General features: G+C 49.0%; 1 protein-coding gene across 2 annotated transcripts in view; it reads right to left on the bottom strand.

The window, feature by feature from the left end:
* PHIP (pleckstrin homology domain interacting protein) overlaps positions 1-21,501 on the bottom strand; it is a 2,101,228-nt gene that overhangs the window by 1,425,819 nt on the left and 653,908 nt on the right. For both annotated transcript variants that reach the window (XM_069606291.1, XM_069606290.1), the window contains exon 18: positions 8,308-8,445. In XM_069606291.1, coding sequence (XP_069462392.1) covers positions 8,308-8,445 — 138 coding nt within the window. The remainder of the gene's footprint in view (positions 1-8,307; positions 8,446-21,501) is intronic.

Genomic DNA, 21,501 nt, shown 5'->3' on the forward strand with positions numbered 1-21,501 from the left:
AGTCCGAAAGGCCGGCAGTCGCTGTTGAAGCGTGCCCAAGGCACGAGCCGTCTTGGTATCCCCCTTGATGGCCTGAAGGGACTCGTACACGATTTTTCCGAACAAATTATCCCTGTAGAAGAGCATGTTCAATACCCTCGACTGCACCTCCTGGCAAAAGTGGATGGCCTTCAAATATCCTCGCCGACGAATGCAAACGCTGTTGCCCATTTGGCAGAATCCTGTGTCAGCAATGTGTGGCCACTGTAATGGCATGGTCCGATGCCACCTCGCCCTTCTGCAGGATCTCCAACGCTTCTGCTCTCTTGTCATCGGGAAGTAAGTCCAGGAGGGGAGCGATCTTAAACCAGAGCTTGCGAGGTTGCATTGGCCGCGTTGATGGTCTTCGCTGCCGACGTGATGACCCGTCGTACAATGGCGTCTAGCTTCCCCCCTCCGTCTTGGGGTCAGGGGGGGGGGGTCGGTCGTTGACGTGGAAGAGCCAGCCGATTTTTTCCTCACCGCTGCCGAGACCACCGAGTCCAGAGAAGGCTGGGACCTCAAGCATTTGGGTGCAGAGTCCGGCACCCTGTACTTCTTTTCATACCGTCCCTAGTGGCCCGAGGACGGGTTCTTCATAAGGGACAGTCCCTCGTCCAAGATGTCGTCCAACAGAGGGATTGACAGCACGGTCTTCCTTTTGACCTCGCAGCGTTGGTACAGGAAACCCTCTTTCTTCTTTTCCTCTGGAGTCAGTTGGAAGAGGTCCGAGGCCCTTGAGATCATCGCATGGAACGGGCCTATCTCGTCGGGTGGTGAGGCTCTGGGTGGCGGAGATGGGAGGTCCCCTAACCCACCGTTGTCGTCCATGCCGTCGTCATGTACAGGTCTGTATCCTCCCTCGGTGGAGGGGAGGGTGCGATGGGTGACAAGGCGGTGGAGGATGAACTCTCCTATTCTTGGTAGGGGGTGCGCCTGATGGCCCCAGTGCCGAGGTATCCTCCGGTGCCGCGGGGTCCTCCATCGGCGTAAGAGGCCTCCTCGTTCGAATCTCCGAGCACAAGGTTTGAAGTGCCTGGAGGCTGTCCACCGAGATGTCCACTGGGGGTTGAGGTAGATGCTGAGGTGGCGGAGGTGCAAGCGACGGAGACAGTGGTGTAGGGTTCTCCAAGTCCTCAACGCCCTGCTCCTCCTCATCGGTCTCATCACCACTCTCGACATCTCCCTCGTCGGGGTCCTTCCCGTAGTCCTTGGCCTCGACTAATTTCTTCGCCAAAAGGGTCTGGAGAGTAGAGAGCTCCTCCTCAGAGGGGATGTCCATGCCCTGCAGGACTACTGTGCCCCACCTTCTTTTCGACCAGGGGAGACTGTTCGGGGAGATGGTGAGCATCGCCTTCTCCGGTGTCTTCTCTATGGGCTGAAAGGACAATTCCCTCCTGCCAGGCAGGCAAACTCTTGCCTTGGGGACCGTACCCTGCGAACCCAAGTCCATGGCCTTCGCTAGGGACGCCACCACACCTTCGATGGAAGGCTTTGCCAGGTGAATCTGGTCCTGCACGACCTTGGTCGAGCTAGGGGCCTTCACCTTGGGGGAGGGTCAGCGCCCAACTCCCCCTTGGCCTTCTCCGACTGGCATGCACAGGACTTCTCCAGAAGCTTACCCGGGTGGTCCGACTTCCTCTTCTTCACTGACCCGGAGTGTTGGCTCGTGGTTGAGGATGCCGGAGACGCTGTGCTCACCCTAGCCGCCAGGTAGCCCGTTGCAATGGGGCTCTCGGTGCCCTGGACTCTCAGTGCTTGGCCTTATGTTGGGTCGCTGGGGCACCCTCAAAGGTCTTAGAAGATCACTCAGATTTCTTCCTGTGGCTGGGGGAGGCATGCTGCCGGGACGCACCCATAGCTGGGGCTTTGGCCTGGAGCCACTGTGAGGCACCTGCACCGGTCCTTCATGTTGCGGGGGACCAAATCCTGGCAAAACGCACAGTCGTCCTCCATGTGCGTTTTGTCTAAATCCAGGCAGTAAAGGCACACAGAATGCCCATCGTCCAAGTAGATGTTCCGTAGGCCGCATCCTGGACAAATTCTGAACAGAGGCGTTGAGTCTTTCTTCTCTGCCATCTCCACGCAGTAGGCCTTGAAGAAGCTTCTGGAATCCTCCAAGAAGAAACTCAACGAAAATATGCCCTTGAAGGGCGCTGAGGAATCCGAAAACGGGTCCCTGTTAGTCGGAAGATGGATCGATGGAGCTTGAGGCTCGATTGACCTGAAAAATAGAGAACTCGTAGAAAAAAAAAAGAAAGAAAAAAAAAAACAATTAAAGCTCGAGAGCTATAGCACGAGGACACCTAACACTTGAACGTGTGGTAAAAATCTGAAGATGGTTTGCCAGAGGAGGGGCTTAGGTAGAGCGCAGTCATTGGCTGGGGGTAGTATGACCCAGAGACCAGTGATTGGTTGTTAGGAGAAAGACAGTTCAGAAGTGAAACTGATTTTTTCCTTTACCGAGGATTCCCAGCCTGACGACGGCAAATATTCATGAGCATGTGAATTCATGGCAGACCCCATGCTGGAGAAATTGGTTCTTTGTTCGTGTGGCAGGGGAAGGGAGAGGTGGTGGGCAGGAAAGGGGTAGGGCAGGGGATAGGGTGATGGCGCCGACAACCAAGTCTGGCTAGACGTTTGTCATACTTGATGAAGGTCCCTCGTGAGCAGGGCATGGCTTTATGCAGAATGGGAACATGATAGTTGATGGGAGACTTAACCTAGTAGGATTGGCTTGGGTTAATCAGATCAGAGGAGGGTGGGCACAGGTTGAATAGCTACAGTGCGGCTTAGACTATGGGACAGCAAGTGTGGGTATGCGCAGATATTTCTGGCGGGTGATGCCTAAAATCACAATATGGGCATACAAGTACAATCTCAATGTAGCTAAAATGCAGTTTGAGCTAATAGGACAGTGGGCGCAATATTTGTGGCAGGAGACTGCTAAAATCATAACAAGGTTAGGCACGTGGGCACGAGCAAGATATAATACAGAGGTGGTACACTACACATTAAATTGCTAGAGGAGGAATAACATAATATACAGAGCTGATATAAATGAGCATGGATAAGAAGCAGCACTCCTTGCATATGCAGTGACGAATGGCGAAACAGTAAATTCAGTAAAGGTACTGCTGCAGATGGAAGATAGTTTACACAAACGACTCGCATCAGTGAATAGAATCAGCACTATGAATCGAATCGTGGTGCAATGCATGGCGAGTTTAAGGAGCTAGAAAGGTAACAGATAGTGTTGCAAATAAACAATCAGAGCGGCGTCTGTTGGGAACAGGGTGGGACTCCTGAAATTATGCAGACTTTAAATAAGGCGCAAGTCACATCGCAGTGGTGCTAGCAGCATAGTCACAGTAACACATGGGTATTATATTAAATGTTAGAACAAATCTTAAGTAGATCAGTGAGGTGGGTCAAGCGCGTTGAGTGTGTCCCCACGTAAGCAGGTGGCGAGTGTTATTGTTCGTCGTACCTTTCGTGATACGCAGAGGTCCGCCGGGTGCAGTAGGGCGCAGTTCCTTATTCGCTGTGCTGCTGGTGTGAAATAGACAGCGTTTCTTGCCCCTAAGCCTCGATAGCCCATGACAGGCAAGGACAGGCACTGGGCCTTGGTAACCCGGCCTTTGGGACCAAGACCGGCTCACGCCTTCCGGTTTCCAGATTCCAGGTCAATAGGCAGCGACCAATCACACAGGGAAAGGTTGCTTAGTAACCAATAATAACAATCAGCATTCAGCCGCCATTAGACAGCGTGCAGAGGGTAAAGACAGCGTGCAAGCTCTAGGCACAGTAGGTCTTTCCCTGTGCAGTGGTAGCAGAGGCGGAATAGCAAGTTGCAGGCAGGTGACGTTGTGCTCCTCCTGGAGCCGGCTATATCAGGGGGAGGAGGGCTCCTGCCCTATCTTGGCTGCTGCTGTGTTGGAATGCATGCATCGGAAGTAACCCCCTTCCACCTGTCCCAGTACTCTGAGACACTTCCTACCACCAAGGAAATGTGGGGATAACTAAAAGCGACTTACAGATCGCCACCTCCCCAGAAGCTGCTGCCAGAGTCCGCTGGCACCTAGAGGCCTGTATGCCCCTTGAGGGACACGAAAAACAGCTCTGCCCTTTCCAGAGCTGCACATTCTTTCCAAATGGGACATACCGTCTGTCTTTTCTAGCCGCTAGAGGAGAAGGTGAAGGATTGCTTGGCTGGCTGTTGCACAGCGAGGCCCAGTGCCTTAGCAGTTAACTAGCAGTCCTTAAATGTCTCAGAGGACTCGACTTTCAGGCTAAACAGGTGCTCACCATCAAATGCCATGTCCAGGAGCTTGGCTTGGACTTAAGGTGAGAACCCTGAACTGTGAAGGTAAGCTGACCTCTGCAGTACTGTGGACGTCCAGATGGCATGGCCTGCGCAATCTGCAGTGTCCAAGCCCACGTGCAGTGATTGACACGCCACCTCCTTGCTAAATCAGGTACAATAATAAATCCCTCACCTCTCCACGCGGGAAGTGATTGGCGACTTTCCAGTATAATCCTCCAAAGTCTGTGAGAATATTTAGTGGCTGTACATTAGGCATTGACTGCCTTCAGGGCTATGCTCCCTGATGCAAAGCTTTTCCTGGCTAAGGCATACGTTTTCTTGGTCCCCGTCTGGAGAGTGTGGATGTGGCTGGTCTAGAGCTCACTGTGGCGGCTTGGAACACCAGACGTTCTGGTGTAAGGTGAAACAGGAAGGGTAATTCTGCATTAGCCGGTTTGTATTTTTTGGTGAGTTCAGCATTCACAGTTGGCGTGGAACATAGTCTCTGCCACAGTATGCTAATGGGGTCCGATATGGCTGCATTAAAGGTAATGCCTCATCAGTCTGCGGTCCTTTATCCAAAACGTCAGCTAACTCATATGTGGGGTGCCCAGACCCAAGACTACAACCACCTTCCTGTACTGGGCATTGGGGTGACAACAATGGGATGCCTGCTGCAAATCAAGGTCAGGGGATGTGTCAAGCCAACCTTCAGTCCGAGCCAGCAAATATGCTTGGTTCATGAAAAAATTGTCTCCCACACTCAATGGTTCCAAGCCAAAAGATCCCTAAGCAAGCCCCTCTGCCCCCCTTCATAAATAAACCTCATGGAGTCTAACACTGAGCGAGACTGCAGGAGAAACGCTCAACCATCAATGCTGTTCCAGGAAGGCCTCTCAAGAGCAACCGACGACAGTATCTGCTATGCAATTGTCAAAGTAAAGAGCGTAGGCAGCAACACTGTCAACAGGCACAACTGGTGTCTCACTCTCTGGCATCAACCATGGGTTATAAATATTGTCTCACAATTGCAGATATCTTATCTGGGTGGATGGAAGCTTACCAGTATCGAAAATCTGATGCTATAACTGTCTCCAAGAACTTAATTTGATTTCAATCACAGATTTAGGCTTTACAGAAATCGAGTTACCCATTTCACGGGGCAGGTTATCATGGAAGTGTGCAAAGCTATTATGATCCTTCAACAGTTTCATTGTGCCTACCAGCAGTATAGCAGTGCAGTGAAATGCCAAAACGGCGATTTGAAGACTAGGCTTTCCAAAATCTACCAGGAAACTGGGTTGAGATGGCCCCAGGCACTAGCCCTACACCTGCTCCACATAGATAATTACTTACACTACAAGCATGGGTTGTAGTAATGCTCACCTGTATGCTGGGTCTTGATGGGGGAGCAGTGGATGCCCTTGCCTCTTAGAAAATACCAAAGTGCTTCTAATAACTCAAAAAGAATCTGATGGTCAGGAGTCGGATGGTTCGCCAGGTTCTCTCTGCCAGTGTTTGGTGATGTCTGTATGTGCGCTACGGCTCGTTTAGCTCCACCAGCAGGGTGTGGGAGGTTGAAGACAACTATGCTCCAACTACAACTCCCATTCCTTCTCTAAGCTTACCCTAGTAGCCTCAACCACCCACTATGCATGTACCTGGTGTTCGTGTTTTTTTTTTTCCTCATAGCGGTTGGCATATAACGCTAGCAATACATATATTGCTTCATGGATTAACGATAGCGGTTGGCGTAGAGCTTATAATATTAGCCTCCTCTATTTCTTATTTGCCAGGTTTCTATTTTGATGATATTTTCATTACATTCTTTCCAAAACTAAACTTGTAAACTTCTCGTCCACCTGGCAAAAATTGACGTATAATTTACTCAATATATATGAGTTAGCCAGGGCCAGGTAGAAAATATCAGTCGTGCTCACGCACTTGTATTACATTTTGTGTTTCAAGAAGTTTTTTGTATCTGTTTTATTCGTTTTTTGATTAGCATCTATGTTTTTCTGATAACTTTTTCTCTGTTGCTGCTTCTTTACGGAATAGTGTACAAGAAACTAGCACTAATTTTACTAATTTCTCTGCAATACAGTTTGTGAATATTGGTGTTCTATTGTGATACCGTAAGGTCTCTACATACTCACGAGAGGGATTTTCATATTAAAAAGAATACAATCTCCATCCCCGTGTTTTTGATTATATAACTTTTTCCATTTAAAATTTTGTTTCACATCTTACTTTTTTTCTATCATCTCATTTAATTGTGTAGTATTGACTTTATATACATGTTTTCTACATACATTTGCCATGTATTTGATGATTTCACATAGCATTTTTCAATTGCATTATTAATTTTTATTAATTTTACTAATTAATCTAAATATTCCCAACACGGGAACACTTCTTTGTTGTATATGTTAGTCTTGGGAGCGCTGGAAGTAAAGTGACCTAGTTACTTCACAAAGGTCAACGATGCAGACATGCTGACGTGAATGGATCGGATGATTTATACGAGTAGATGGTAAAGGGAAGTGGCAACAGATACTCACTGGGGAGTTCAGAGGCCAGGTTTGGACTTATGGCACTGGCCCATTGCTCCAATATAGTCTTCGTTTCAAGGCAATGTGCTGTTCTGATGCTCCAGTAACAATCCAGTCTGGGTAAGGTCTGTTAAGTTGTGCCGATGCTCCCGCAGTCCAGGTGAGTCCAAGGTAAGTACAAAGATATTTCAGGTAAGTTCAGGAGATCAAGGTGCTGGGGACCACGTGAAATCCGGAACACTAAACACGTGCTTTGTGGTGGGGGGGGGGTGGCAGAAAATGGGGGACCTATTATAGTGATTTGGTTTAATATTGCCACTGACGGCTGCTCTTCCGGGCGACCCGCCTCCTTTAGAACAGACGCTGATCCAATTTTGGCCTCCTGACTTTCACCACTGACTCCTCTGGAGCAGTCAGACAGGACCTGGAGAGATATTGCTTGCAACCCCGAAGAGATCTGTCACAGTGCCAATGAACTAAGAGACTTTTCCTCGTCTCCAGCCAAACACCCACTGGACTGTTTGGAGGTAGAAGATGCACCTTTCGGATATGGTAGTCCACTGCAGGATTTGGCCCCATTTGTTACCATCTCACCATTATACTTTTATTCATCATGAGTGGGAAGCCTTTGTTGTTGTGGATCTTTGGTTCTCTTTGATTCAGCGGGTTTATGTCCTTTGGATGAAGAGGACAAACCGGATTGCTCCCTGTAAATGAGGTCACTCAATTCCTTGTGACTTTTTCCACCGACTCTTTCTTGAACTGAATTATTGAACTTTGTCCCCAACTTCGGTTTAAGAACTACCCTCAAACCGGTACACCCAGCCCTTCCTGGTTGACTTTGGCACGACTAGCATATCGTGAACCAGTGCTCCTTTTCTTCCTTTACATCACTGAGATTTGTTTTTAACACATTTGTCACAAGTACTTTGGTCTTTCAGCACACCCTTGGAACACATGTTCCTTCACTTGGCGTGGCAGTATGCATATGTGTAAAATATTTTCAATTGACTTCGGTATATTGTGTGTAAGTGTGGGACTAACTGTCCTTTGGGACTAGCCCATCCCCTACTAAGTCCTCCCACTGAAGACCGTTCTCTTCACCCCCCTCAAGGGAAGGCCATGGGAAAAACTCCCTGGCAGTATGCAGTGCATTGCCCACAATGGCAAACACCTCATTGACAACTTATCTCTGATCAGCAAAGATACTGTATTGAATTTCTTTGTAACGACAGCAGTAGGAAACAACTTACTCAGTAGAGCGGAGAAAAGTATTTCACTAATCTTTGGGGACTCATTTGTACTTCAAATACTGCTTGCAAAATATAACAGACTGTATTCAGCCACACATTAATACTATAATTATTTACCAGATCAGAGTACTTAAGAATTTGGAACTGTATGCAAATGATTACAAAATGTTTGGCTTACCTCTGACTACACGAGTAGTATTGCTCATCACAGTGTCACCAGAAAATCTATGGTCTTGTTGCTGCTGGAGTCTTTGAATCAAACTGTCTAAAGGGCTGACTTCATTATTTGCTTGCTGACTAAGAACTTGATTCAGTCCTATAAACAACAAAAAAAAGAAAAATGCCATAAGTGCAAATTATCTGTTGGCTAATTTGATAGTTCCCTAGCCTTTTTAAAGGAGAAGTGGCCTCAGATGTATTTCAGAAACTCCTTTAGCCAGATGAGCCAATTGGATGAAGATATTGAGCGACTCAGTTGATAGTAGCAGACATATGGCCTTGCTTTTTTCACAATAGCTTTTGATAGCTTTCAAGTGAACAAGACAGATAAAGATTTACAAAAATCGATTAATTTAGAATAATCAATTCATTTACAATCTTCTTACATTATTTTTCATTACCTAATAACAGTAATCATTCAAATGATCAAAAAACCTTAACACATTGCGAATGTCAGTAAGTAAAATTGATTTAGTGCCTAACTAAAGATTTGGAAAAATCATTAATAGTACTAAATAGACCAATAGACGCCTTGTTCTACATAATTTAAGGTTGTTGGACACAAGCTCATTTAAATTTTTTAGAAAAAATAATTAATAGTACAGAATAGACCAACATAGTAAACGCACCTTATTCGACAATTTAAAATTGGGCGCTAGTACTCAAGTTTAACATCTCACATTCGTACATCGTTGGAGATTAAGTTATCATTTATCGATACAAGTGCATCGTTAATATGGGTTAACAACTTAGTTAGGGATATAATTAGGGAAGTATTTTCACCCCACATGAGACAAGACCACAACAGTTCCCCAGTAGATAGCATTGTGCTGAAATCAAAACTTTCAAATATCCGTTTCCTATTCGCATCAAAATATTTGCAGTATAGAACCAAATATTTAAAAGTTTCTACCTCACTACTGCAATTACAAAAGCAACAGGATGTAATAGTGAATTTGCCATCATATTTATTCCAATGCTGTATTCTTTCAATCATAGGAAAGAGATTGAATTTAAAAATGCAAGAATACAGAGCGGGCCTTGTCGCAAGGAAACAGCAATAGATATTGAGCACATGGTTTTCTTTTACGTGTAAAGATGCATATTCAACATATGTTTTATAACCATTATTGGATTCAATGGTTGTCAACCAATCGTATTCAAAATGCTTTTTTTATCTTCGGAAGACAAAGAGCCAGATCGTTTTTGTTTATTCTTGAAAGTAGATGGTCCATGCTATTCTGAAATTTAACTAATGAAAGAAGATTCGCAAGAGATAACATCTCGTAAAAAGATTTCAAACGTGTTCCTTGGAGGATTTATCATTTTGGAGTAAGTTGATAGTTTGGAACATTGGAATTTAGAAGCAAACGAGCTGATCCCCCAATTCATGTGGAAGGATGGTATTTGGTAGCGCCATTGGTAAGCCTAACATTTGTTTCCACAGAACTCCTTGAATACAATCAAGTAGCTTATCCAGGTCCAAAAGACATGTGTCCAGACCATATAAAATAATGGGCTTAACCTTTAATGTATAGAAATCAATAGTTGGCATAAATGAGTATTTGCTATACCTTCTATGAATAATCTTCATTTTCGACGTCATTTTAGTTGCAGATTTTGATTCCACATATGGACAGATTTACAGTCTGATATTGTACAACCCAAGTACTGCAATGAGTAGGCTCTTTCCATGGGATTGCCCAGTATGGACCATTTGTATGTTTTGATAGACTGTTTGGGAAAACAATAATCTGAGATTTTGATGGATTTGTCTGTAGATTGTGTTTGTCCACGTATTTGGCAAAGGCATTGAGCTTGTTTTGCAGACCGAATGGAGTTCTATCAAATAGAATGATATGGTCTGCAAAACTCAGCCAAAGCTACCGTAGACGGCCCAGCCTGATTGGAAACATTTTGAATTATGTCGCACAAATAAAGATTAATTAGTATAGCTACAAGATCGCGCCCCTGCTTGACTTCAACTAAACTGGAAACTAACTAGTGTGTTGGTGAAGCAGTGCAACTAAAATCAATGGACTACCAAGGTGAAGCATTTATTGCTATAGTAGTTTTCTAATTACACAGTCAAATGCGGCCATAAGATCCAATGCTGCCATATAAATGGGACCAGTATTGGTGGGCATAGTGCAAGTTAATATATTGGCTATGATTTTTGTATTGAGAGATGTTCCCATTTCTTTTCTGAATCCAATTTGGCATCTAGATAAGGTGTTATGACTAATCATAAATTCTTCTAATCGTTTTATTAGAGTAATGGCCAGGGTCGCCTTTTATATAAAATTGGTGTAATTGTTGCCGACAACAATGACACTGGAATTAGATTTGACCGAAATATGTTGTCAAATTCCTGCTTTAGAATTTTCGCCCAAAATAAATTGGCCTCCTTTAAGGACACAGGCAGGTAAACCGGCTGGACCAGCGGCTTTGGAGAGTTTGTTTATTGCCCATCTCACGTCTTCAATTGGGGGTGAATATTGAATTAAAAATCATATATTCACGGGTGTGTAAGGAATACTTTAGAATTTCGGGAGTAGTTGGAATTTTTTCGACATATACACTTCCAATTGTTCTGCAGATATCGAGGAGCATACATTAGACTGAGTTATGGGATTAAATTCCCATATGTTTTTCTTATTCCTTTTACAGAAGTTAGAGACCATCCTTTGGTTATCCTCAAGATATAACTGGATTTTGAGGCCATGTTTTAAGTGCGCAACTTTGCAATTAAAGTTGTGTGTATGTATACGCTGCTTATTGAGATGTAATCGCGCAAGCTCATTTAAATGGTGGTCAATTAATTTTATATTCCATGCATCGATTTGTTGCGAGATAAATTATAAGGTACTCAACGTAGTGACAAACTTACTCTTAGCCCCTTTCCTCCATACTGCATGGGGCGTCCCTCGCGAGGGACGGGAGACAAACTTTTTCACCAGAAGAAACCTTCTGTAACGCTCACCTGACTCCCACGGGGGCGCTGGCCTGGTTCGCGCTGCTGTGACCTCGTCGAAGGTGATGCGCAGGGTTCGGAAGACGGACTCGACCGGGCCCCAGATCTGGCTTGTCTGACTCGCAGAAGTATCCTTCTGTAGGTGAGAATAGGGGGTTAACTGTCTGCGGGGTAATGCAATCGGCCTCCCCCTTACCCCTCTCACCCTCCTCAAAACCCTTCTGTGCTTCCCCGTAGCGTCTCACCTTAGGGTCTGGAAGGACGAGCTCTCCATCCTGCTTCTGATGCAGGGGCGCGTTGGTATCGTTACGTCACTGGATTTTCGGATGGGTGAGAACCAAACTTGCTTGGCTTCCAGATAAGTTTTTCTATAAGTGGTTCCCCTTGTGTCCATGCATTAATGTTCTAATGCTAGTGTCTTTTTCCCCATAGGGGCCGGGGTACGGAATGCCGGGGAACAGGCACCGACCCGAGGTGAGCGGTGAAATCCTTGTGGAAATCAGGTAAGTCTTTAATGAGTGTTTTGGTAATGTCTTTTCATTCACTCATTAACGCTGATTTCTTTTTCCCCTTAGGGGCCGGGGTCTGAAAATGCCTGGATGTGGCGTGGACCCGAAATGAAAAGGGAATGACCCAACAGGTAAGTCTTGACATGGAGTTTTAGCTTCCAGTTTCCCTTCTTTCTCTCACCTTTGTTCTTGTCTTTTTCTCCCTAGGCGCGAGGGTGCGACTGCGAATCTGGATGGTCGCTGCTGAACATGGAGGCGCCCTGTAAAGGTGAGTAGAATGCGGCGCTGCAGCGATCGATGCGATGTGCTTTTAAAAATAAATGTCTTCCTTTTCAGGATTGTCGGTGAAATGTCTCTGGGATGCAGATTTAGCAGGTGAGGCCTTTTGCTTCTTCTGTTCTCTTGTTCCCTTCCTTTGCAGGTGATTCAGGATGCTGGCAGGTGTGGCAGAAGTCAAGATGCAGGAGCAGACACGGTGAGCGTCCAGCTGCTAGATGCAGAACAACGCGAAGAATGTGTGGCTGAGCGGGTGTGGTTTAAATAGCCTTGGAAGAAGTTCCTAGAATGTGTCCTTCCTCCAATCAGGTATGTATCCTTCCCCGACCACGCCCGGGTGGTAAATGAGTCCCACAGGTAAAGTAGTTCCTTTCAGGCCTCAAGGAGGCCGGGGTTCTGCAGCATGGTCTGCATCAGGTAAGTGCACCCAAACACTTTCATATTGAACCTGGCGCCTATGTCGCCAGGACTGACGTTTTCTATGAGCCTGGCGCCAGGATGCTGTCCAAAGGGCCCCTTTAAGGGGTTGCTGGGACCTTCCCCGGGGACTTGATGTCCGCTTTCGGGGACGCAGGGCCTGAGCCGGCTCCCCGGAAGCGGGCATCGTGACACCTTCTTCCCCTTTAAATTTAGAGGCAGCGGGGGGCGGGGGGTGCGGCCCTGGGAGCATGCGCTGCCCTGACTCCGCCTTCCGGTGCCACACCTCAGTCCCCATAGACGCGTCGAAAAATAGTTTTAACATTGCCTAATGACACCAGTTTTATCAGCAGGGAGGTTGGCGGGACGTATGGAGGAAAGGGGAATAAGAGTACGTTAGTCACTACGGTGAGTAACTTATAATTAATCTTACGTCCCGTCACCTTTCCTCTATACTGCATGGGCGATTACAACTGAATGTAGCTCCAGGGTGGAGAGGAGACCCTCCTTAAGCCAACAGGTTCCTAAAATCTGCCTGTCCGACTGCCGCGCCTGATCTAGAACCGGCATCCAAACAATAGTGCTTGCAGAAAGCCAAAGGGGTGGCCCATGTGACTTGCCAGGGGACATGCTGCTGGAAAGCAATGGCAGTTGCCTTGACTCTGACCGCGTGGGCTTTCATTTTGGCCAGGGGTGGCTTATGCTGTTCCTCGTAGGCTTCTCTGATGGCTGAGACCATCCAACAGGCTATCAAGCCTTGGAAGCCCAATACCCCGGCCTTGAGCCTCCATAAGATGATGAATAGAACGTCTGACTTGAGGAAGCTCTTCGCCCTGTTCAGGTAGAATTTCAGTGCACGCCTGACGTCAAGGCAGAAATCTCTGCGCCTCGTCTTTGGGCTCAGCAAAAAACGTGGGCAGCACAATTTCCTTGTTCAGATGGAATGCGGACGGCACCATAGGAAGGAATGTTGGGTGCGTCCGCAGGACTACCTTTTCCTTGTGAAATGTAATGTATGGCTCCGAGGCAACCAGTGCCTGAATTTTGCTGATTGTGCGAGCCGAAGTGAGGCCGACAAACAAGGCCGTCTTAATGGTGACCAGCCTGGTGTCTTCGGACGCCATTGGTTCGAATGGTTTGTGCGCCAGGGCACCCAAGACTATGTTGAGGTGCCACACAGGGTGTGGCTTCCTGATGGGTAGGCAGAGCCTGGCAAGACCCGAAAGATGTTTCCTAAGAATCGGGTGAGAGGAGGTAAAACTCAATATGATGGCGAGATTACTTGATCTTGCATATCACCATGTGAATCAGTGCTGTGGGGGGAAAGGCGTATGCTGTCATTCCGTCCTACCTGATCTGAAAGGCATCGCCCAGAGAGCCCGGGCCCTGATCGTGCCAGGAGGCGAACTGTTGGCACTTCCTGTTGCCCCAGGAGGCAAAGCAGTCCACCTGAGGGTGACCCCATTTGCAAAAGATCTCCTGTAACACTAGGTCTTTCAACTGCCACTCGTAGTTGTCCACTCCCAAAGTTTGCTGAGCCTGTCTGCCTCCAGGTTGGATTCCCCCGGCAGGTGGACCGCTGTGAGGTAGATGTTCTTCAGAGCCCACTCCCACATGCTGACTTCTAGCCTGCATAGTGGAGGGGATCTGCTACCTACCTGCTTGTTGACCTAGAACATGCTGGTCAAGTTGTCCGTCTGAATGAGGATGACCTTGCCCTCGATAACCGGAAGGAAGGCCCTGAGCAGCAGCCAGATAGCCTTGAGTTCCAGCCAATTGATGTGGTACTCCTGCCGTTTCCGGGTGCCATGGACGCAGTGGTTGTCCAGGGTGGCCCTCCCAGCCCTCGAGAGTCTGTGGTGAAGGTTGCCGGAAAGGCTTGCCCGTCCGCAGGTTGCAGTCCCCGGACCACCATGCAAGGTCTGGGTGAAGCGACAAAGGACCGTTGATCATCTCTGACTGATGGCACTATTCCTGGTTCCAAGATTCTGCAAAATGCAGCTGTATCCTCCTCATCCTGAGGCTCGTGTAGGGGACGGCCAAGAGGACTGCTGCCATGAGACCCAGTAGGTGTTGGTATCACAAGGCTGAGGTCACTTCTCGGCTGAAAAAGTGTGACGTGGCTCTCTTGTGTGCCGTGATCTTGTCCTCTGAGGGGAAAAACCCTCTCGGAGCACATGCCCCAAATGAGTCCCAAGAAGGTCAGTGTCTGCGTGGGCTGCAGCTGTGACTTTGTGAGGTTGAGCGAAATACCCAGCTCGTGCAGTGTGTTCATAAGAGCGTGGGAGGTATGGTGCACTGCTTCCGGGGATGTAGCCCTGACGAGCCAGTCGTCCAGGTACGGGCAAATGTGGTGGCCTTGCGACCTGAGGAGGGCCACCACTGTGTTCATCAGCCTGGCATAGACCTTGGGGGCCGAGCTGAGGCTGAAAGGGAGCACCTTGTATTGGAAATGGTAGCCAATGATCCTGAATCGTAGAAAGGAACGATGAGGCTGCCAAATCGGGACGTGTAGGTACGCGTCCTTCAGATCCATGGAGCACATCCAGTCTTCCTAGCACAATGTCTCCGCTATCAAAGCTGGCATAACCATCTTTAATTTTTGTAGAGGTAGGTTGAGGCTGGAAAGGTCAAGCACAACTCTCAGGCCAGTTTTTTTTTTCTGAATAGCGAAAAATCTTGGAGTAAAAGTCAAATCCTCAATGGGAGGCTGGGACTTTCTCCACTGCCTTTCTCTCGACGAGTGACCGGATCTCCGCCAAAAGAATTGATGTCCCAACCTGTGGGAGTTGTGGGGAGGAGGGAGGAGAGGCTGGGATAGGGAGGCGGTACCCCGTGGAGACTACAGAGAAGATCCAGGGGTCTGCAAAATTCTGGCGACAAAAATGTGCATGAGAGCACGCCTGCCCTCCACTGGAGACATATGGACCTGGAGAGGGGTGTCATGCCTTCTTTCCCTCCGAGGCTGCTGCAGCAGAGGGGGACTGGAAAAAGCCCTTACACCCTCCCCACCACCTTTTTGTTGTTTGCGCCGATGCTGGGATGGCGAACGCTCAGGCTGCCTGGAACTCCGCTCTTGGAAGCCGCAAAAACCTCTGTATGTACGCCCCTTCTCAGAGCGTTGCTGTGACTGGGTGTACAGTTTAGGCATGGTCTTTTTAAGAATGGATAAAGACCTGGCCGTTTGAGAGCTGTTTTTCTTTTTATCCAGCTCCTCGTCTGTTGTAGAGTGGAAGAGGTCACCCCCTTCGAACGGAAGATCCAGTAGGCGTTGCTGGACATCTGGGTTGAATTTCATAGCACAGAGCCAGGCCATTCTTCTCATGTCCGTAGCAATACAGATGGCATGGCCAGAGGTGTAAATGTGGGCCACGGAAGACTCCATGATGTCCTGCACCACGATTTTGGCCTCCACCACCCCCACCTTGAATCGTGATTGGCTCTGCACTGGAAGCTCTGGGAGGAAATCCACAATTTCCTGCCAGAGCCTCTAGTTACCAACTGCCACCATGGTATCCGCGTTGGCTTGACGCAGGTGCAAGGTGTTGGAATACAGCTTCTTCCTGTACGCCTCCAAGATATTCTTCTCCATGCCTAGCAGCGCCACAGAGGAGTCGTTGGAGGATGACTGAGGCTTGGAGTACAATGATGCTGCAGCGATCATCGAGGAGTGTGGCTGAGGATGGGCCGATAGCAAGAGTGTATCCACCTCCATCTGCCTGTACTTGGCGTCCAGGCGTTTATTCACCTGCTGGGCTGTGTGGGGCTTGAGCCAACCCTCCTTGGCCAAGGAAACTACGTCCCTCTGCATTGGGATCCCCGTTCGGGCAACAGAACGTAGCTTGATGATTTATGCGAGGACCCCCCGGCTGGTTGCTAGACCTCTGGTTGAGGAAGGCCCAAGTACTTGGCCAGCCCTGCCAGTCATTCGTGGAAGGCCTTGGCTGAAGACGGCGTGTCGGGGTCCATCTCCTCGTCTGTGTCCACCTGCGGATCCAGAGGGTCTGAAACCGGAGGTGGGGAGTACTAGGAGCTGGGGGCTGCAGTACGGGGATCAGAGGCTGGTGCGGACCCACCTGCACGATCGTGCTGGGGGGCTGGAAGAGCCTGTGCTGGGGCCTGAGGCGCCGTCAGGAAAAATGGAGGCAGCAGGTCAATTATGGAGTCCCTGAGGATGACCCCCATCGGTGGCGATTTCATGAGCCCAAGGAACTTTTCAAAGAACCTGTCCTCACAGGCTGGATTGGTGGTAGGGGATATTGACGGGGTAGCAGGCGGATGCTGGTGCCCTTGCGTGCCCTGCCCATATGGCCGCAGCGGGAACAGTCCCACCTCAACACACGGTCCTCCGCCTGCCTTCCCTGGAGGAGAGTCGGCCGGATGTCTGGATTTTCTGGCACGGTGGCCATCTTGTCGAGCTGCCTTCCACATGCCTGCGTCGTGTTGCTCGGCTCACTGGGCCCAGCCCCGTCCAGGACTCTTTGAGTGAGCATAATGGGCCTACCCTGTTCCTCAGGCCTAGGCTCGGTAGATGTTACGCCCTCGCGGATCTGCCGGTTGAACTGTGTAAAGGCGCCCTCGCAGATATACTGGAAGAACTGCGTAAAGGCGCCCCTCGGACATGCTGCTGGTACTAGGGCGTAGCCCCTCGAGTGAAGACCCAGTAAAAGATCCTTACGGTCCCTCAGCACCCTCACCGGGAGGATCTGCAGATCCCTCCAGCTCTCGGCCGGTAGCTGATACAGCCTCATTACTTGTGCTGGTACGAGGACCTGTGCGTTCCCTCCTGCACGGGCGAGTCCTTGGGCAGGAGTCTACCCTTGCAGGGTGCACTGGATAAAAGCGGCCCTACCTTGGGCTTGGATCGATGATGGACAAAGTCCTTTAGGTCCTCTGAATGCGATCTGTTTAAGAGCTCCCTCCACCTGGGCAGTTTGTTCTTCAAAGACCTTGAGGAAAGCGAGTTGCACGCGGAACAAGCTTGCCAGCCTTGGTCAGGGCCAAGGCACCGTAGGCAGAGGGCGTGGGGGTCTTTAGTCAGGAAGAGCCCGTCGCAGGATGGACACCTGATGAACCCTGTAGAAGTCGACATGCAACGGGGAGGAGCTTGACACCTGAGGACCGAGTACCTGAATGATAAAAAGACAAATAAAAGACGAGAAGTACCTGGCGTGGAATAACATGGCTGAAGCCAAACCCAGGAGCGCTGGTGAATTCAGCCTGTTCCTGTTGTCGCGGAAAAGGGGACTGAGGTGTGGCGCCGGAGGGCAGAGTCCGGGCAGCACATGCTCCCAGGGTCGCAACCCTGCACGCCTCTAAATTTAAAGGGGAAGAAGGTTTTTTGTTCTGGTGAAAAAGGCTGTCTCCCGTCCCTCGCGAGGGACGCCCAATGCAGTATGGAGGAAAGGGGACGTGAGAGTAGAACAGGACTATGAGTTTGATAGATAAAACGAGACTCTAGACCGATTCTATAGATCAGTTATCGGCATAGCCTAGGATTCCAATGTACCGATAGGATTGGCCTGTCAATAGTTAATAGAACAAGCTTTGCATGAATGTTGTGGTTGCTAAGAGATTAACAAGTTACTTACCAACTGGTAACGTTCTTTCGACTGGATGTTCCTCCAACGTATTCCACATCTTTGACATGTAACGTTCACAGCTGTGCACTTCGGAAACTTTTTCAGCAGAGGGTGTCCTGCATCAATGACTCTGCCACCGGATGTTATAAATAAACTGAGGCTGCTGGCGCCGGCAGCCTAAGTTTTTTCATTCAGAACGTGTGGCACCAGTCTCATGACTGCTTGACTGCACATAGCCTTGCGGAAACGTAAGCTGCAATCGCATAGGAAATTCTCCAGAGGGGCAGGCTGGGAGGGCGATGTGGAATACTTTGGAAGAACATCCAGTCGAAAGAACGTTACCAGTTGGTAAGTAACTTGTTCTTCGAATGGATTGTGTCCTCCAACGTATTCCACATCCTTGACAGACTCCCAAGGCAGTACCAGTAAATGGAGGCGGGAAAAGAATGTAGAGTACCCAATCAGATTGCGGAATAAAGAACAGCCTTTCCAAAGGTCATATCCTGACCATGGATTATATCCAGGGAGTAATGTTCAACAAAGGTGTGGATTGAAGCCCATGTGGCTGCATCACAAATATTCCTAATAGGAACCCCCCCCCCCGCTGGAGGGCTGTGGAAGTAGCCACGCCGCTAGTGGAATGAGCACACCACCCATCAGGAGGGTCCTTACCCACCAATCGGTAACACACTGTTATGGTGAGAATATTCCACCTCGACGAGGTCTGTTTAGTAACAGCCTGGCCCAATCGGTGTCCAGCATATCCTACAAAGAGTTGATCGTTCACTCTGACCCTGCACATCTTAGAAATGTAAAAGCTCAGAGCTCTCCTAGGATCCAACCGATGTTGTCGCTCTTTTTCCTTACCAGAATGAGGAGGAGGGTACAAAGATGGAAGAACCACCTTTTGACTCAAATGATATTCAGATACTACCTTCGGTAGAAAAGAGGGACGTGCCCGCAGCACAACCCTGTCCTTGTGAAACACAGTAAAGGGTGGCTTGGATGAAAGTGCCTGCAATTTACTCACTCTGCGAGCGGAAGTAACCGCAACCAAGAACACAGTCTTGAAGAACAGTAATCTCAAAGGACAGGAGTGAAAGGTTCAAACGGAGCACCCATGAGAAATTTCAAAACTGAATTCAAATCCCAAACCGGCACCTGGAAAAGGGACGGCGGGAATACATCAGTCAGTCCTTTAAGAAACTGAGAAATCAAAGGAATCTTAAAGTAAGAACATTCTTCAGACGAGCGCTTAAAGATAGACAATGCCGCCAGGTAACCTTTAATGGTACCAACTTGAAGGCCCCTGTGGGCCTAAGAAAGTAAGAAAGAAAACCATAGGAATGGAGCACTGAAAAGGATCAACATTGTGACCTCTGCACCAGTCGCAGAACTTGCGCCAACAGTACAGGGATTTTGTTGCAGGCCGCCTGGCCAAAAGCAGCACCTCCATCACGTCATCCGGGAGGTCCCAATCCTTATACCTCAACCTTTCACAGACCAAGCGTAAAAGTTGAGTCGTGACCTCTGGATGGAGAACCGGATACCCCCCTGCATCCCCTCGCACAGGCGAGAGCAGATCCTCTCGGTAGGGAAGACGGCGTGGCGGGTAGATGGACATTTCTAGAAGGTCAGGGTACCACGCTCTCCTGGCCCAGTCCAGAGCAATGAGGATCATGTGGGAACCAAACCTCTGCAACACTTGAGGAAACGTGTACAGCAGTGGGAATTACCAATCCACCACAAACGCGTCTCCTAATGCCCCGCTTGGAGGAAATTCCCTTGAGCAGAATCTCTAGCACTTCCGGTCGACAGTGGTGGTGAAGAGATCCACTTGCGGGGTTCCCCAAAGAGCAAAGATCTCCTGAAGGACTTCCTTAGCCAACTCCCACTCTTGAGAGATTTCCTGATCTGCCTGCTCAGAACATTCGGCGCCGCATTTTCGTCCCTGGCAAGATGAACTGCTGAGATCGAAATTCCCTGCTGGATGGCCCAGAACCAGAGCTGCATTGCCTCTCTGCACAACGGGAGTGATCCTACCCCCCTTTTTTTGTTAAGGTAAGGCCTGGCCACTGTGTTGTCCGTCATGATCAGGACACTCTTCCCCCGTAGAGTAGGCAGAAAAGCCTTCAGGGCTAGCCTGATGGCCCTCAGCTCTGACAGATTGATGTGGAGTTTGGTCTCCGACAGAGACCAATGACCGCTGGCTGTCAAATCGTTGGCATGAGCGCCCCATCCTGTGGCGGAAGCATCCGTCACTACAGTCACCTCCGGCCATGGTTGCCAAAACAGTTCCCCCCCCCCTCATCAGGTTCCCTTCGTTGGCCCACCACAGAAGATCCTGGGAGACCGAGAATGGAATCTGAACAGGATCCGACATCTTGCCCGAGAACTGTGACCACTGCATCTTGAGAACCCATTGCAAGGATCTCATCCGTAGCCTGGCCTCTGGCACCAGAAAAATGCAGGATTCCATGAGGCCGAGCAACCTTAATTCAAAAGCCGGGAGACTCTGGGCATGTTGAAACCACCATCTGCACAAAGTGAAGAGCCCCCACCTTGGGAGGCGGGCACTTCCCTAAGGACGTGTCTAACACAGCCCCGATGTACTGGAGCTGTTGGGAAGGTGTCAGATGCCACTTCTTGAAATTACCAGGCTACTCACCGTAGTGACCACCTTACTTCTAGTCCCTAGTCCATAGTCCCCTTTCCTCCATACTTGTGGGACATCTCTCCATCTTGTGGGACAGGACCGGAGCACTTTGTAAAAAGCATCCACATTTTTTTCCAAAATTTGTCCCTCCTCTCTTTCCTGCGCGGGGCCCGGCACGCAGCCGTAACCCCGCCCACCTTGGCTCCGTCCTGCGCATCGCCCATCAGTCCTTTTCTATCGCCAGGTCAAAGACCCATTAGCAATAACAGAGGAACCTTATTAGAGGGGACGGCGGGCGTATGGAGGAAACGGGACTATGGACTAGGAGTAAGGTGGTCACTACGGAGCGTAACCTGGTAATACTCCTACGTCCCGTCCCCTTTCCTCCATACTTGTGGGAGATTCCCACGCACCCCATACAGGAACTACGGGTGGATGGAAATACCCCTTACTGAAACAGGTTCTTCAGCACAGCCTGACCAAACTGAGCGTCAGCTCTAGAGCTCATGTCGAGACAGTAATGCTTACAGAAAGCAGATGGGGAGGCCAAAGTAGCTGCCCTAGCAATGGACTCCCAGGGAACATATTTCTGAAAAGCGGCTGCCTTGCCCCGCACCAGGTGTGCATGGATACCTTTAGGAGGTTTCAGCCTTTGGACGGTGAAAGACTCCGTGATGCAGGCGGCAATCCACCTGGAAATAGTTGCCTTTGACGCCGGCTTGCCCTGACGGTTACCGAA

This window comes from Ambystoma mexicanum, chromosome 4p, assembly GCF_040938575.1.
Source record: "Ambystoma mexicanum isolate Mex_15411 chromosome 4p, UKY_AmexF1_1, whole genome shotgun sequence".
Classification (NCBI taxonomy): Eukaryota; Metazoa; Chordata; class Amphibia; order Caudata; family Ambystomatidae; genus Ambystoma; species Ambystoma mexicanum.